Source organism: Delphinapterus leucas, chromosome 11 (assembly GCF_059928025.1).
Source record: "Delphinapterus leucas isolate spDelLeu-1000000601 "Yukka" chromosome 11, BTC_Dleu_Yukka2, whole genome shotgun sequence".
NCBI classification, from domain to species: domain Eukaryota; kingdom Metazoa; phylum Chordata; class Mammalia; order Artiodactyla; family Monodontidae; genus Delphinapterus; species Delphinapterus leucas.
Window position 1 is genome coordinate 95,722,888 of NC_143139.1, and position 17,192 is coordinate 95,740,079.

Consider the following 17,192-nt stretch of genomic DNA (forward strand, 5'->3'; position numbering starts at 1 on the left):
TCTCTCCCTCTCTCCCTCTCTGTGTGAGAGAGGCAGGTGGAGGCTGCGCTGGCTCACCTGCGGAATCTTACACTCGGCCGTTGAACGTCCTAACGGTCGCCCGACCGCGCCGCCAGGGGCCGCTCGGGCCCAGGCCAGCCGTTGTGCCGCGAGTTGGCGCGTGCCTGCTGTCTGGCGTCCACTGCGTCACGCCCGCGAACTGCCCCGGGCGCTAGTGTGGTAGCGCCCATCCGCACGCACGTCGTGGATCTTCCGCGCTCGGGCCGTGGGCCCTGCTGAGGCAAGTAATGGCGCCTGGGCTGCTGTGGCGTTGGCCTGGCACCTCTGCGGCTTTTCCGCAATAACTCTTTTTCCCCCTTATAAACCAACTCTTTTGAAGCGAGGTAGAGACGTGAAAGCGCTCTCCTGGCCTTGAGCTTCTGAGCTTCTCGGCCCTTCTCCACAGCCCAGGGAGGTGGGTTATATCATCAGCCCCATTTTAGACGGGGACGTTTTCATCCCAAACTCTGGATCTCTATGAAAAACAGCCCAGAGTTTTGGAGCTGGAAGGAACGTTAGATCGTCCATTCTGGGTACCTCTCTCTTTCCTGGCATTTTTTTTTTCTTTTCTTTTTTTTTGGCCTTGCTGCAGGGCATGAGAGATCTTAGTTCCCCCACTAGGGATTGAACCCGCGCCCCTTGCAGTGGAGGCACAGAGTCTTAAGCACTGGACCAGCAGGGAAGTCCCTTTCCCAGCATTTTTCTACTGAGGATATCTCTGAACATCAAGGGGAGCCTGGAAGGGTAAAGGGAAAAATAACAGCTAACAACATGTCAGGCCGTGCGTAGATTTTCTACTTAAGTCTTAGTTAATCTCATAGATCAGGTAGGTACTGTTAGCATCCCCATTTTACAGGTGAAGAAAGTGAGGTGGTGCAGCCTAGGTCACTTGCCATTTTAGGTTCTGCCCCAGACTGACTCCTGCCTGGAGTCCACTGGTCATTTCTGAAAATGCAGTTGAGAGATACTTTGTGAGTTTTGGGGAAGCAGCAGGGGCCAGGGCTGAGCTTAGCTCTGGAACCCCAGCCAGCATGGGGGATGGCCCTGCATCTAGCCCAGTCTTACCCATTTTAAAGGGTAAAAAATTGGATTTTTCCCCTGTATTATTTTTTAAAATGTATTTGTACATTTAAATGAATTATGCATGAAAAGAAAGCTTGTAACATTGTGACTACCTCGAGGGGTGGGATAGGGAGGGTGGGAGGGAGATGCAAGAGGGAGGAGATATGGAGATACGTATATGTATAGCTGATTTACTTTGTTATAAAAAAGAAACTAACACACCATTGTAAAGCAATTATACTCCAATAAACATGTTAAAAAAAAAAAGAGCTGAGGTGATAAAACAAAATGAGACAATGTATCTATAGCCTGCTGTTAAAGGCATCTACTAGATATTAGTTAAGAAAGAACTTCTGAAATATAAAAATGTGGTAACTGTGAGATGGGGTAGTGGAAAGAAATAGGAACCAAGAATAAAAGCCTTCCCCAAAAGTTAAAAAAGCATGTAACATATGTAAGTGATAAAGCATGGTAGAATGGGAACTTTTGAACTTCAGTACCCACCTCAAGAAGTTGTAGTACAGTTAACATTTATGTAATGTGTACCATGCTCCTGGTAACCACTGTTTTACATTCTTCAGGCACATTAACTTGTTTAAGCCTTGAAACACACCTGTGAGATAGGCGCTGTTATACCCATTCTACAGATGAGGAAACTGAAACACAGAGGCTAAGTTACTTGACAATACTGGGTTGAGACCCAGGTAGCTGACTCCAGAGTCTGCGCTCTACCTCTGATACCCACCTGTGTAATTCTGACCTGGTTCATGCTCCTGCCTCCTCTAGGAGTAACCACTGTCATGAGTTTAGTGTTTAATATTCTTATTCATTGAAAAAAAAAAAAGGTCTCTAAAACAACTCACAACTGGGGGAAAATATTTGCAAATGGTATATTCCATAAAGGACTTGTATCTGGAATATATAAAAGACACAACTCAAAAAAAATAGCTCAATATAAAAATAAGCAAAGCTGACAACACCAAATGCTAATGAGGATGTGGAGCAGCAGGAACTCTCATTGCTGGTGGGAATACAGCTTGTTTGGAAGACAGTTCGGCAGTTTCTTGCAAAACTAGCATACTCTGTACTTCCCTGGCAGTCCAGTGGTTAAAACTCTGTGCTTTCACCACAGGGGGCTTGGGTTCGATCCCTGGTCCGGGAGCTAAGATCCCACATGCTGTGAGGGGCAGCCAAAAAAACCCCAAAACGAACAAACAAAAAAAACTAGCATACTCTTACCATATAATCCAGTAATCACGCACCTTGGTATTTACCCAGATGAGTTGAAAACTTATGTCCACACAAAAACCTGCACATGGATGTTTATAACAGTTTTATTCATGATTGTCAAAAGTTGGAAGCCACAAAGAAGGCCTTCAGGATGTGAACAAATAAACTGTGGTACATGCAGACAATGGAATATTTTGGAGCATTAGAAAGAAATGAGTCGTGAAAAGACATGGAGGAAACTTTAATGGATATTACTAAGTGAAAGAAGCCAATCTGAAAAGGCTACATACTGTATGATTCTAGCTATATGACATACTAGAAAAAGGCAAAACTATGGAGCCAATAAAAAGATCATTGATTGTCAGGGACTAGGGTAGAAAGAGGGATGAATAGGTACAACACAGAGGGTTTTTAGGTCAGAAACCATTCTGAATGATGCTATAATGGTGAATACATGTCATTATATACTTGTCCAAACCCACAGAGTGAACCCGAATGTAAACTGTGGACTTTGGATGGCAATGATGTGTCAATCTAGGTTCTTCCATTGCAACAAATATAGCACTCTGATGGGGCATGTTGGTAGTGGGGGAGGCTGGAGGGTGGGCAGGGCAAGGGGTATATGGAAACTCTGTACTTTGCACTCAGTTTTTCTGTGAACTTAAAACTGCTCTTAAAAAAATAGGCTTTTTTTTTTTAAATGGGCAAAGGCTTTGAATAGCTGTTTTTCTCAAGAAGTGATACAAATGACCAATAATACATGAAAAGACACTCAGCGTTCATTAGGTAAATGCAAATCAAAACCGTAAGATACCATTTCTCACCCACTAGAATGCCTAAAATAGAAAACAGACAACAGTCAGTGTTGGTGGGGACATGGAGAAATTGGAACCCTCGTACGTTGCTAATGGGAATGTAAAATGGTACAGCTACTTTGGAAAACAGTCTGGCAGTTTCTTAAAAAGGTAAACATGGACTTAACTATATATGATCCAGCAATTCCAATCCTAGTATCTACCCAGGAGAAATGAAAAGGTTTGTCCACACAAAGACTTGTATGTGAATTGTTATAGCAGCATTAGTCACAATAGCTAAAAAGTAGAAACAGCCCCAAAGCCTATCAACTGGATATACCAAAAAAAATTTTTTTAAGTGGATAAACAAAATATGGTACATCCATACAATAGAAAACTCTTCAGCCAGGATGAACCTTGAAAACATTATGCTCAGAGAAAGAAGATAGACACACAACAATACAGTATGATACCATTTGTATGAAGGGTTTAGGAAAGGCAAATCTATAGAGACAGAAAGTAGATTAGTGAGCTGAGTAGAAATGAGGAGTAAATGTAGCATAAGGTTTCTGTTTAGGCTGATGGAAATGCCCTAAAATTAGTTCATGGTGATAGTGTACAACTTTGTAAATATACTAAAATTTATTGAATTGTACACTTAAAATGGGTGAAGAATGAATTTTATGGTATGAAAATTATATCTCAATAAAGCTGTTGGAAAAAAATGGTCTCAGGACTTCCCTGGCGGTCCAGTGGTTAAGACTCCGCACTTCCAATGCAGGGGGCGCGGGTTCGATCCCTTGTCGGGGAACTAAGATCTCACATGCCACACAGCGCAGCCAAAAAAAAAGGTCTGATGATTTTTCAAATGTGTAAAGTCCAGTGTGCCTTAATAATGCCTTCTTCCTTTCATCACCTTAAAAAAGGAAAAAACCCTATTTGTCCTTATTAAAAACAATGATTTTAGAAAATTGGACCGGATGGCACAGTACAGAAAATAAATATCCTCTATAAAATTAGAGGCAATGTAGCATATAGTGAAAAAAATTTGTCAGTCCCTGATATCAGTTACAAGCTGCATGTTACCTTTCCTCCATGAACGTTGGTTTCTGCATCTGTAAAACGGGCATAACAATGGCTGCCACACAGGGTTGAGAGGATTAAATGAGATAATGTATATACTATGAAGCGCCTGGAAGAGTGTCTGCTTCACACAGATGTTTGATAAATGTCAGTTTTCTTTCCTTTGCCTACTAATCAGATTATGAGAATCCCGTTAACTTTCTTTAGCCTCAATCCCTACAACACATTTACAGAGTATATCCTAGTGACCAAGAACCAGTGGAGGGTGGTAGTCTTGTTGATGTGGGAGGGTTGGAATGCACCCAGGACATTGCCTAGATGCTGTGTTTGCATCTTAAGCCCCCATTTTTTACTTATATGTTATGGATTAATACAAATAGAGATTTCTAAAGGTGATTTTATGAACATTTAACCCAAGATTTTCAATTTAACCCAAATTTTTCAATTTTCTGTAGAAAAGAATATTACTTTTTTTTGGTAGGGGACATTGATGTACATATAGGTTAAGGACTAACCACTACCCCTAGCCACCTCTCGCCACTGTCGTTGGTGCCCAGTGAATGTTAAATTGGGTTGAATTGAAGACCTCAGCATTTAAGATACTTGTGCTGTTGGTAGTGGAGTGAGAACTAGATCCCAGAATTTTTTTTTTAAGATTTTTTTGATGTGGACCATTTTAAAGTCTTTATTGAATTTGTTACAATATTGCTTCCGTTTTATGTTTTGGTATTTTGGCCTCGAGCCATGTGGCATCTTAGCTCCCCGAATAGGGATCGAACCCACACCCCCTGCACTGGAAGGCAAAGTCTTAACCACTGGACTTCCAGGGAAGTCCCAGCTCCCAGAATTTTTTACGTGGGTTCGGTGTTGTTCTTCTACTCCATCCCTCCTCTCACCCCACTTTTGGCCTTGATTTAAAGCTTTTCTATCTAAAATGGTTGCATCTTTCTTCCTGAGACCACCACCTTAGAGTCAGAGATTTGAGCAGAGGGTGTTTTGGGTTCCAGTGGTATATGGGATCATGGGGTCCCAAGATGGAAGCAAAAGCAACGGGGAGGTATCAGGAATTGATCCATCAGGGCCAAGATACACAGCCACAACGCCTTATACCCAGCCTTTTCTTTCTGGCCCCTGTAGGGAAGGGAAAGCAGCTTTTATAATTTTCCCTGTATTATGCTACACATTTTAAATTAAACTTTTAAGATAATTATAGATTCACATGTATAAGAAATAACACAGAAAAGTCAGATGTACCCTTTACCCAGTTTTTCCCAATGGTAACGTATTGTAAAACAATAGTACTATATCGCAACATTGATATAATCAATGTTGACATTGATTAAATCAATGTCAAACTTGACATTGATATAATCAAGATACAGAATATTTCCATCACCACAAGGATCCCTCATGTCATCCTTTTCCTTCCTTAGTCCCTCCCTAATAAAGGGACTCCATTTTTATAATTTTGTTATTTGAAGAATGTTTTATAAACAGAATCATACAGTATGCAGCCTTTTGGATGGGATTTTTTTTTTTCACTCAGCATAATTCTCTTGAGATTCATCCAGGTTGATATATGTATCAGTGGTTTATTCCTTCTTATTTCTGAGTAGTATTCCATGGTATGGATTTACCACAGTTTAACCATTCACCCCTTAAAGGACATCTGGGTTGTTTCCAGTTTGGGGCTATTATAAGTAAAACTGTACGTATTTGTGTACAGCTTTTGTGTTAACACAAGCCTTCATTTCTTTAGTATAAATGCCCAGGAGTGCAATTGCTGGGTTATGTGTTTGTTGCATATTTAGTTGTGTAAGAAACTATTAAATTGTTTTCCAGAGCAGCTGTACCATTTTGCATTCTGATTAGCAATATATGAGTGACCCAGTTCCTGTTCTGCTTTTGGTGAAGCAACTTTTTAATTTTAGCCATTTGATAGATGTGTAGGAATAGCTCATTATTGTTTTAATTTGCATTTCACTTATGGCTAGTGATGTTGACATCCTTTCATGTGCTTATTTCCCATCTTATATTTTCTCTAGTGAAATGGCTTTTCATGTCTTTTGCCCATATTCTAATTAAATTGTTTACCTGTTGAATTTTGAGAGTTCTTTATATGTTCTAGGTGCTAGTTCTTTGTCAGATACATGGTTTGCAAACATTTTCTACCACTCTGTAGCTTGATTTTTCATCTTTTCTGCACGGTCTTTCACAGAGCAGGAGTGTTTAATTTTGATGAAAGCCAATTTATAATTTTTTTTCCTTTTGTGGACTGTGCTTTTGGTGTCAAATTTAAGAACCCTAGCCCTAGGTCCAGAAGATTTTCTATGATTGTTTTCCTAAGAGTTTTATGTTTTACATTTAAGTACATGGCCCATTTTGAGTTAATTTTCATATAAGCTGTTAGATTTAGATTGAGGGGTTTTGTTTTTGCCTATGGATGTCTGATTACTCCAGAACCATTTGTTGAAAAGCCAGCTTTCCTCCACTGAATTGCTTTTGCACCCTTATCAAAATTCAGTTAAAAGCTACAATAATCAAAACAGTATGGTATTGGCATAAAAAACGGACAGACAGATCAGCAAAACAGGAAAAGAATGAAAGGAAAAAAGAAAATCTTGACATTTGTGACAACATGGATGGATCTCGAGAAAGACAAATACCATATGATTTCACTCATATGTAGAATCTAAAAAACAAAACAAAACAAAAAAAAGCAAGCAAAAAACAATGAGCAAATAAAACAAAAACAAACTCATAGGTACAGAGAACAGATTGGTGATTACCAGAGCAGAAGGGAGCTGGAGGGTAGGTGAAATGGGTGAAGAGGGTCAATTGTATGGTGATGGATGGTAACTAGACTTTTGGTGGTGATCACTTTGTAGTGTATACAGATATCAGATTATAATGTTGTACAACTGAAACTCATAAAATGTAATATACCAATTTTACCTCCACAAAAAAAGTCAGTTGAGCCTATCAGTTGGTGACAAATTCTCTTGGTTTTCCTTCATCTGAGAATTTCCTGATTTCCCCCAGCATTCCTGAAGGATATTTTCAATGGATATGGGATTCTGGATTGACATTTCAACACTTGAAAAGTATTGTGTCACTTCCTTCTGGCCTCTATGGCCTCTAATGAGAAATTAGCTGTCGTTCAAATTGATTTTTCTCATATAGGTCCTAGATTTGTTTTTCTCTGGCTACTCTCAAGGTTTCTCCTTTATTTTAGTTATAATATCCAAAGTATGTAAAGAATCAGTAGCAAAACAAACGAACAGAGAAACCAAATAACCCAATTAAAAAATGGGTGAAGGACCTGAATAGACATTTCTCCAAAGAAGATATATGAAAGGCCAACAGGTACGTGAAAAGATGCTCAACATCACTAGTCATTGAGAAAATGCAAATTAAAACCACAATGAGATATCACCTCATGCCTGTTAGAATGGCCATCATCAAAAAAACAAGAGATAACAAATCATGGCACGGTTGTGAAAGGAAAAGGAAACCCTGTTGGTGGGATTGTAAATTGGCACAGCCACTATGAAACACACTATGGAGGATCCTTAAAAAATTAAGAATTAGAATTACCATATAATCCAGCTATTCCATTTCTGGGAATGTAGCCAAAGGAGATGAAAACACCAACTTGAAGAGATATCTGCATCCCCACGTTCATAGCAGCATTATTTATAATAGACAAGACATGGAAGCAACATAAGTGTCCACTGATGGATGAACGGATAAAGAAGTTGTGGTCTAAATATACAATGGAATATTATTCAGACATGAAAAACCAGGAAATCCTACCATTTGCAACAGCATGGATGGACCTTGAAGGCATTATGATAAGTGAAATAAGTCGTACAGAGAAAGAAAAATACTGTATGATCTCACTTACATGTGGAATCTAAAAACAAAAAAAAAAAAACCCCAAAGTCACAGAGGCAGGGGGTAGAGAGAGGGGGAATTAGAGAAAGGAGGTCAAAAGGTACAAATTTCCAGTTTTAAGATAAATGAGTACTAGGGATGTAATACACAACATGACTATAGCTTACACTGCTCTATGATACATAGGAAAGTTCTTAAGAGTAAATCCTAAGAGTTCTCATCATAAGGAGAAATTTTTTTTCTTTTTATTGTACCTATATGAGAAGATGGATGTTAGCTGAACCTACTGTGGTAATTATTTCACAATATATGTAAATAAAACCATCATGCTGTATGTATTAAAATTTTACAGTGATGTATGTCAATTATTTCTCAGTAAAACTGGAAACAACTAAACAAAAAAATATATCATCAGGATTTTGATTGAGATTGCATTGAATATGGATTATAATTGAATATAGAAATGACATCTTGGGAATTCCCTGGCTGTCCAGTGGTTAGGACTCTGTGCTTTCACTGCTGAGGGTGTGGGTTCAATCCCTGGTGGGGGAACTAAGATCCCACAAGCTGTGGGTGTGGCCCCCCTGAAAAAAAATGACATCTTTATACTGCTGAGTTTTCCTAACAGGGAACATAGAATGCTTTACACATAGTATGCATATGTATATTCAGACCCTAAGAGAAACTCAAGACCTTTGGATGGGGATCAGAGAACAGAGCATTTGTTGCTCACAAAGCATCTTGTACCTGTTCCCCACACTAATTCTATTTTCTGCTGTGTCTGCTGTTAACCCATTTGGTCCAGTGAGTTCTTAATGTCAGATATTGTATCTTGTTCTAGAATGTCTATTATCTATTGCTATGGACAAATTACCTCAAAACTTATCAGCTAAAACAACAAACATTTATTATCTCATGGTTTCCTAGGGACCAGGAATCCAGGTGAGGCTTAGCTGTGTGCCTCTGGCTCAAGGTCCCTCATGAGGTGGTCGTCAGCTGGCACTGTGGTATCATTGAGGGCTCACCTGGGCTGGGGAAGAGTGTGAGGTGGCATCCACCTCATGGTTGTTGGCAGGCCTTGGGCCCTCATCACTTGGGCTCTCCACAGGGCTGCCTCATTATAAGGCACCTGCTTCCCGTAGCAAGTGTTCAGGGGGTGGGAGTGAGTGCAGTGTTCAAGATGGAAGCCACAGTCTTTTTCGTAACTTATTTTGGAAGTGGCATCTCACTTCTACCAAATTTATTCAATAAATCCAGACCACACTCAAATGAATACTAGGAAGTGGAGATTATTAGTGACTATCTTAGAGGCTGTCCTACCACAGTGTCTATTTGATTTTTTACTGAGTTGAATTCTCTGTTGAATTACTCTAGCTCTTCATCTGTTTTGTCTGTCTTTTTGTCTTATTTTCTTTAACATGCTAATCATAGCCATTTTTGAAAGTCCCTATCTGCTAACTCCAATATCTAGATTATCCCTGGGTCAACTTCTTTGACTGTTTCTCTCTTAATTATCAGTTAATTTTTCCTCCTTCTTTATAAGTTTAGTAACTTTTAACAAAAATATTTATTTATTTGGTTGCACTGGGTCTTAGTTGCGGCTTGCTGGCTCCTTAGTTGTGGCTCATCAGCTCCTTAGTTGCAGCACGTGGGCTCCTTAGTTGTGACATGCATGTGGGATCTAGTTCCCTGACTAGGGATTGAACCCAGGCCCTCTGCATTAGGAGCGCAGAGTCTTAACCACTGTGCCACCAGGGAAGTCCCAAAGTTTAGTAACTTTTATTGTTAGCTGGGCATCATGGATATGTTGTAGATTATGTTAATTTTTCTCTAAAGGAATATCAAGAAAAATAATAGATACATGTATATGTATAACTGAATCACATTGCTGTACACCTGAAACTAACACAACATTGTAAGTCAACTATACTCCAATATAAAATAAACGTTTTTTTAAAACCACAAAAACATAAAAAAGGAACATCAAGTTTTGTTTTGGCAGGATTTGAGGCTTGAATTTAGGTTTCAGTTAATTGGAAGTATTTTAGTTTTGCCCATAGTTGTAGATGCAGTCCTTATTCCTAGGGTGATGCTTTTCTGGAGTCTTAACTGAATGCCTGGAGTATGCACCAAAATCTCTTCACTTTGGCCAGGCCCAGGCTCCAGTGTCATCCAGCACTATGTGACTCTGAATTTCCCCATGTGCTCTCAGCTCCCCGAAGTTGTATGCTACGCTGTCTTATCTGCTCAGCCCAGCAGTTGGCCAAGGACTCGAACATCTATACTCAGACCTTTCAGGCTCTTTGCCTATGGTTACCTCCACTTCACTTCCCTGACCCTCAAAATTCTGTGACACTAGCAGCCCTAAACCCCAGGCTCTGCCTCTTATACCCAGTAAGAATTCTGCTCCCTGTCTTGGCTCGACCACTGCAGGTCACACTTAGGGAAGTACCCTCAGGAGAAAATCTGCATTGGTTGCTCTCCATGCCTAAAAGTAGTTGAATGTATTTTGTCCCCTTTTATGTTTGTTTATTGTGCAAAGGTAAATCCAATACCAGCTACTCCCTCACGGCTGAAACTTTTAAGTCTTTGAAAAGCCTTAGTGGGAAGCCGATATTTCACCAGCTCTATTTTTTTTTTTTTTGGTACGCGGGCCTCTCACTGTTGCGGCCTCTCCCGCTGCGGAGCACAGGCTCCGGACGCGCAGGCTCAGCGGCCATGGCTCACGGGACCAGCCGCTCTGCGGCATGTGGGATCCTCCCGGACCGGGGCACGAACCCGTGTCCCCTGCATCAGCAGGCGGACCCCCAACCACCACGCCACCAGGGAAGCCCACACCAGCTCTATTTTTATTTCCACTGTAGCTGTTTCTTTTCCCTAATAGACAATTCACTTTTATGGGTGCCATATCCTCTTTTATCTTTCTGAGGATTTTAATATTTACTTTAAAGTCTCTTTTGGTTTTTTCTATTAACTCTTTTCCTTAGTCATTAGTTTTTTTTTGTTTGTATAGCATTGTGCCTCTCTTTTCTACTGTTGGTTTTCCTCAAATATTTGGCAAGTTCTGGCTAAGTGCTCAAGTCTGTCTTTGAGATTCTCTGATGGATTCTCTTTGAATGGTTTTATTTACTGTGAAGTGGCATTAGTCTCTGTGGAGTCAGGATAAGACATTGCTAGGCAGGGTACACTTATGGTTAGACTTTGGGATAATGGGGTTCCCCAGTCCTGCTGGGTGTTACCAGCCATCCAGCAAGGGGCCTCACAATCATTGCTCTCACCTGGTGGTTGATGCATCTATTTTTGTCTGCTTGCCACAGGTGGGGAAAGAGAGGAAGTCGTCATCTTTTTGCTTCACATGAATCCCCAAACCAATCATCCCAATAAGTTTCTCTCCTGCTCCCCAGATCTGTCACTCTGACGGACAGAGACTCCCAGGGACTCTCTGCCTCTCACAGTGATGTTCTCCTGCCTGTATTTTGTTCTTTGGTTTCCTCTGTCAACCGCATCCTGCCTGCCTTCCATTTCTGAGAGATTCCTTATGGCTTCTGGTTCAACAGGGTACCACATTTTGCTTTCCAGCGCTATTATGGATTTATTTAAAGATCTACTTTCTTTTACCTCTGTTGTTTGAGGTAGGAGAGAGAGGCACCGTACACAGATGGCAGTCTGATGTCTGGCCTTAGTGGCTCCTGAGAACCTTTCTGTTGTCTTGACACCGAAAGCTGACTTGGCTCAGCATAGAATTCTTGAGTCACAATCATTTTCCCTCAAAACTCTGTAGAACATGACTACACTGTCCTTTAACATTTAGTATTTCATGTGGTAATTCTTATGCCATTCTGATTTCTGATTCTTTTTTCTTTTTAGGTAACCTTTTTTTTTTTCCTGCCTTAATGTTTTCTTGTTCTTTATGTTCAAAAATCTTAACCAGGATATGTATACATATGGAAAGCTTGGTGTCACTTTTGCCTCATTAAGTCAATTTAAAATTATATGATTTAAGGGTCAAGGCTTCCTTCACTTCAAGGAATTGCATTTGCACCTTTGTCTAAAATCAACTGACAATATATGGGTCTATATCTAGACTCTATTCTGTTCCATCTGTCTTGACATCAGCAATCTCATACTGTCTTGATTACTGTCCAACTTTACTTTTTCAAAATTCTAGGTTGTTGGCACTTCCATATGGACTTTAGGAACAGCATATCAATTTCAACTACCAGAAAAGTTTGCTGAAAATTTTATTGAGATTACACTGAATCTATAGATCAATTTGAGTGTGGAATTCATATTTTAATAATTTTGAATCTTCTGATTCACAACCTTGGTTTATCTCTTCATTTATTTAGGTCTTTAATTTCTTTCAATAATGTTTTGTAGTTTTTAGTGTACAGATCTTCCACATATTTTTTGTCAGAGTATTTCATATTTTTGATGCTATAATAAATGATATTTTTAAAATTTCAATTCCCAATTGTTCAGTGCTATGAACAACTGACTTTTAATACATTTGTTTAAGAGCACTTTTAGGTTCACAACAAATACAATTGGTTTTTACATATTGATCTTATATCCTTCACTTTGCTAAAAACTCTGGTAGCTTTTTGGATGATCCCACAGGATTTTATACACAATCATGTTGTCTGCAAAATAAAGGCAGTTTTATTTCTTCCTTTCCAATCTGGTTACCTTTTACTTCTCTCTTTTATTTTTTAATTTTAATCTTTGTAGTTCATTGAAAGAGGTGATCATCATTTAATGGCTGATTGTATCAAATTTGAAAAACATTAGTATAATCAATGAGCAAAATTAATTATGATATAGATGCAAGTGAGAGGTTTTTGTCTCATTTGCAATTTGCAGCATAAATTGAGGGAATGTTAACACAAGTAGTTTTGTAAGTTATACATGTAAAGGGCTGAATCATCGCAGTCATGAGGTTCTCACTCTAGAAATCTGTTACTAAAAGTATACAATTTGACTTCAGGAAAAAAATCAACAAGTGATAATAAATCAGATTTTAGGTTGGTTACTGGACTAGATTAAGCATGGTAAGGGAAGTCTGATATTATGCTTCTTCTTTGACATCGTTGCCCCTTTCAGGAGTGTGGTAGGTTTACCGATGGTGTAAGGGATAATTACTTCTATTTCTCAACTTAGTTCACTGTCTAAAACTTCCAGTACAATGTTGTATAGAAGCAATGAGGGCAAACATCCTTGCCTTATTCCTGAATTTAAGGGGAAAACCTTCAGTATTTTACCATCGGGTATATTGTTAGCTCTAAGTTTTTCATAGATGTCCTTCATCAGGTTGAGGATGTTCTAACTACTCCTAGTTTGCTGGGAGATTTTTTTCAGGAACAGATGTTGATTTTGTCAAATGTTTTTTATGCATCTGTTGAGATAATCATATGAGTTTTGTTTTTTAGTCTATTAATATGGTGAATTTATATTGATTGGTTTTTGAATGTTGAATCAACCTTGCATTCCCGAGGGTAAACTCCTTTGGTAATGATGTATTATCTTTTTATATGTTGTTGTTTTCAATTTGCTAAGATTTTGTAAATAATATTTGCATCAATGTTTATGAGGGATGTTGTTTTGTAGTTTTCTCATGTCATCTTTGTCTGGTTTTGATATCAGATAATGCTGCCCTCATAAAACAAGATGGGAAGTATTTCCTCCTTTTTTTCTGGAAGAGTTTGTGTAGAATTGGTATTATTTCTTCCTCAGAAGTTTGGTAGAATTTACTAGTAAAGCCATGTGGACCTGAAGTTTTCTTTGTGGGAAAGTTAAATAAATTCAATGTCTTTAATAGATATAGAGTTATTCAGGTTATATATTTCTTCTTGCATGAGCTTTGGTACTTTGTGTCTTTTAAAGATTTTGTCCATGTCATCTACGTTGTCAAACTTATCCACATAGCATTGTTCATAACGTTCCCTTATTTTAGTATCTATAGAATCTGCATCAGTCACCTTTATCATTCTTGATATTGATAATTCGCATCTTATTCATTTTTTCCTGATCTAGTCTATCTAGAGGATTGTACACTTTGTTGAGCTTTTGGTTTTATTGACTTTTTTCTTTTCTTTGTCTGTTTTCTATTTCATTTCTTTTCACTCTGATTTTTAAAATTTCTTGTGCTTACATTGGCTTTTATTTGCTCTTCCATTTCTAGTTTCTGAAAGTAGAAACTGAGGTCATTGATTTGAGACATTTCTTATTTTCTTTTTTAATTAATTATTGAAGTATAGTTGATTTACAATGTTGTGTTAATTTCAGGTGTAGAGCAAAGTGATTCAGTTATACATATTCTTTTTTATATTCTTTTCCATTACAGTTTATTACAGGATGTTGAATTATAGTTCCCTGTGCTATACAGTAGAACCTTGTTTTTTATTTTTTAATTTTTTTTTACTTTTTGGCTGTGCCACATGGCATGCAGGATCTTAGTTCCCTGACGCCCCCATGCCCCCTGCAGTGAAACCCACGCCCCCTGCAGTGAAAGTGCGGAGCCTTAACCACTGGACTGCCAGGGAAGTCCCATGTTTATCTATTTTATATATAGTGGTTTGTATCTGCTAACCCCAAACTCCTAATTTATCCCTCCCCCACCCTCTTTCCCCTTTGGTAACCGTAAGCTTATTTTCTAGAGACATTTCTTATTTTCTAATATAGGTGTTTTTAGTGCTATAAATTTCCCTCCATGTACTGCTTTAGCTGCATCCCATAAATTTTGATATTTTTTCTTTTCTTTCAGTTCAAAATGCTTTCTAACTTTCCTTTTGATTTTTTATTTCATATATATACATATATATATGTATACACACACACACACACACACACACACACACACACACATATATATTTTAGCTGCATTGCAAATCCTGTGGGATCTTAGTTGCCTGGCCAGGGATTGAACCCAGGCCCTTGGCAGTGAGCACAGAGTTCTAACCACTAGACTGCCAGGGAATTCCCTATTTCACACATATATTATTTATGTATTTATTTTTGAATTTTATTTTATTTTTTTTATACAGCAGGTTCTTATTAGTTATCCATTTTATACATATTAGTGTATACATGTCAATCCCGATCTCCCAATTCATCACACCACCACCTCACCTCCCCTGCCACTTTCCCCCCTTGGTGTCCATACGTTTGTTCTCTACATTTGATACACATATATTATTTAAAGGTGTGTTATTTAGTATCCAATTATTTGGGGATTTTTCTAGGATCTTTCTGTTACTAATTTATAATTTAATTCCATGTGGTCAAAGAATGTACTTGAAATTACTTAAATCTTTTAAATTATAGAGGCTTGTTTCATGGTTGAGAATGTGATCTTTCTTGGTAAATATTTCATGTGTATGGGAAACTAAGGCATTCTTCAGTTTTAACCACCATAGTTTTGTAATTATTATTTAGTTACATTTATAGTAATTTGGGGAGGGTATAAAAGCTATTGTCTTGAATCAGAAGATGTCTATTTGACTTCTTCAAGCACCCTGAGGGCAGTCTGTGTGTCCTGTTTACCTTTCTATCCCCTCAGCATTATTCCTGGACCAGAATGAAAGCTCAGCAGACACTGGTTGAATAAATGGATTACACTTAGAAATGGTCAGGCTGTGTTCTTGTTTTTTATTTTAAAAACGAGATTATTGTGTTATGTGACAAGACTGAGTCTTATACACCTTTGTGTCTTTGTGTCTTTGTCTCTACAGGGCTTTGCACAGAGCTTGGCACATTGCAGGTGCTCAGGCAGCATTGATGGCATTGAATGGAACAAAAGAGATACCTACAAAGGTGCTTTCTCTGACTGGTTGGGATTTAAAGCCACCCTGAGGCAATGACAAGCTACTCTGGCCAAGGTTGGAGAGGTTGTCCTGTCATAAAGCCCCCTAAGACATGATGTCACACACAGACAGTGCTCTCCTGTGAAAGGGGGAGGGGCTGTGCACTGGACTGCCAGACTTAGCTGAGCTCCGGTGCCCTTCTCAGTCTCAGTCCTGGAGCCTGAGGGGAGGTGAATAGGTTGCCTGTACACTGATATGGTCAAAGGATACTCTGCAAGTCACTAACATCATCAGGGTCGGTAGATTTGGTAAAAGCGGTTTCAAAAGGTTGCGCTCAATAAACCACCCAAGCAGGTGAAAATTGTCTTTACGACTCCTAGCCTGCCTGTCCTGCATCCCTTTCTACTTGACGTTCCCCCTTTCCCCCTCTTCTTCTCTCACTCAGGACTCATTTTCTCTCCTCCAAACCTTCCCTCAGAAAAAGCCTGATAACTTTGCTCACACCAAGTTATAAATAACTAAAAAGCTTACTGTTGAGTATACTGGTAGCAGTATTCTCAGAGAAGGTAATTCAGTATGAAGGGAGGTGCTGTAGTTCCCTGCAGAGAGGTGAAGTGAGCTGAGGCCCGAAAAAGGCCCACTGGATTTGGTGACTAGGAGCATATTGGTGACCTTGGTGAAAGAGGCTTCAGAGGTTGATGGGGACAGAAACATTGCAGTGGGCTGTGGAGTGAGGGAGAGGTGAAGAGGGGTGAAGACACGTACTGCAGTCAGCTCTCTCAAGGAGACTGGTGTGAAGGGTAGGGGACAATAAGGACTGTATCTGGAGAAGGAATATGGGTTCAAGGGAGAAGGCCTTTCTTTTTTTAGTGGAAGAGGTGAGTGATATGTTTAAATACTGATAGGAAGGAGCCAGAAAAGGAAAGGATGAATATACAAGTGAGAGAGGGGACCTCCAAACACCCAGGTTATGAGAAGACCAGGTGAATGGAGTACGAGAGGGGGCTAGCCCCAGAGAGGGGCGCGCAGCCTCCTCCCCTGAAGAGGAAATGACCTGTGAGAAGCAGAGGATGGGTGAGTTTGGTGGCAGAAAGTCTAGAGAACACCCATCTGGTAGCGCGTGTGTTCCCTGGTGAAGGTAAGGAAGGCAGAGGAGGGGCTGGAGGTTTAAAGAGAGATTCCGAAATAGTCCCTGTGGGGCTTCCCTGGTGGTGCAGTGGTTGAGAGTCCGCCTGCCAATGCAGGGGACACGGGTTCGTGCCCCAGTCCGGGAAGATCCCACATG

General features: G+C 39.5%; 1 protein-coding gene and 1 non-coding gene across 4 annotated transcripts in view; one reads left to right on the forward strand and one right to left on the reverse strand.

The window, feature by feature from the left end:
- LOC111186228 (uncharacterized) overlaps positions 1 to 17,192 on the forward strand; it is a 25,283-nt gene continuing 8,091 nt past the window's right edge. For 2 of the 3 annotated variants that reach the window (XM_022596549.3, XM_022596551.3), the window contains exons 1-2: positions 1 to 280; positions 15,836 to 15,917. In XM_022596549.3, the coding sequence (XP_022452257.1) occupies positions 15,892 to 15,917 (26 nt within the window). In that variant the 5' untranslated portion in view covers positions 1 to 280; positions 15,836 to 15,891. Of the gene's footprint in view, positions 281 to 15,835; positions 15,983 to 17,192 lie in introns of those variants that run through there. The other variant, XM_022596550.2, reaches the window with a different exon arrangement.
- TRNAR-CCU (transfer RNA arginine (anticodon CCU)) lies at positions 9,791 to 9,863 on the reverse strand. Its single transcript has one exon. It is a non-coding gene; the product is annotated as a tRNA-Arg (tRNA).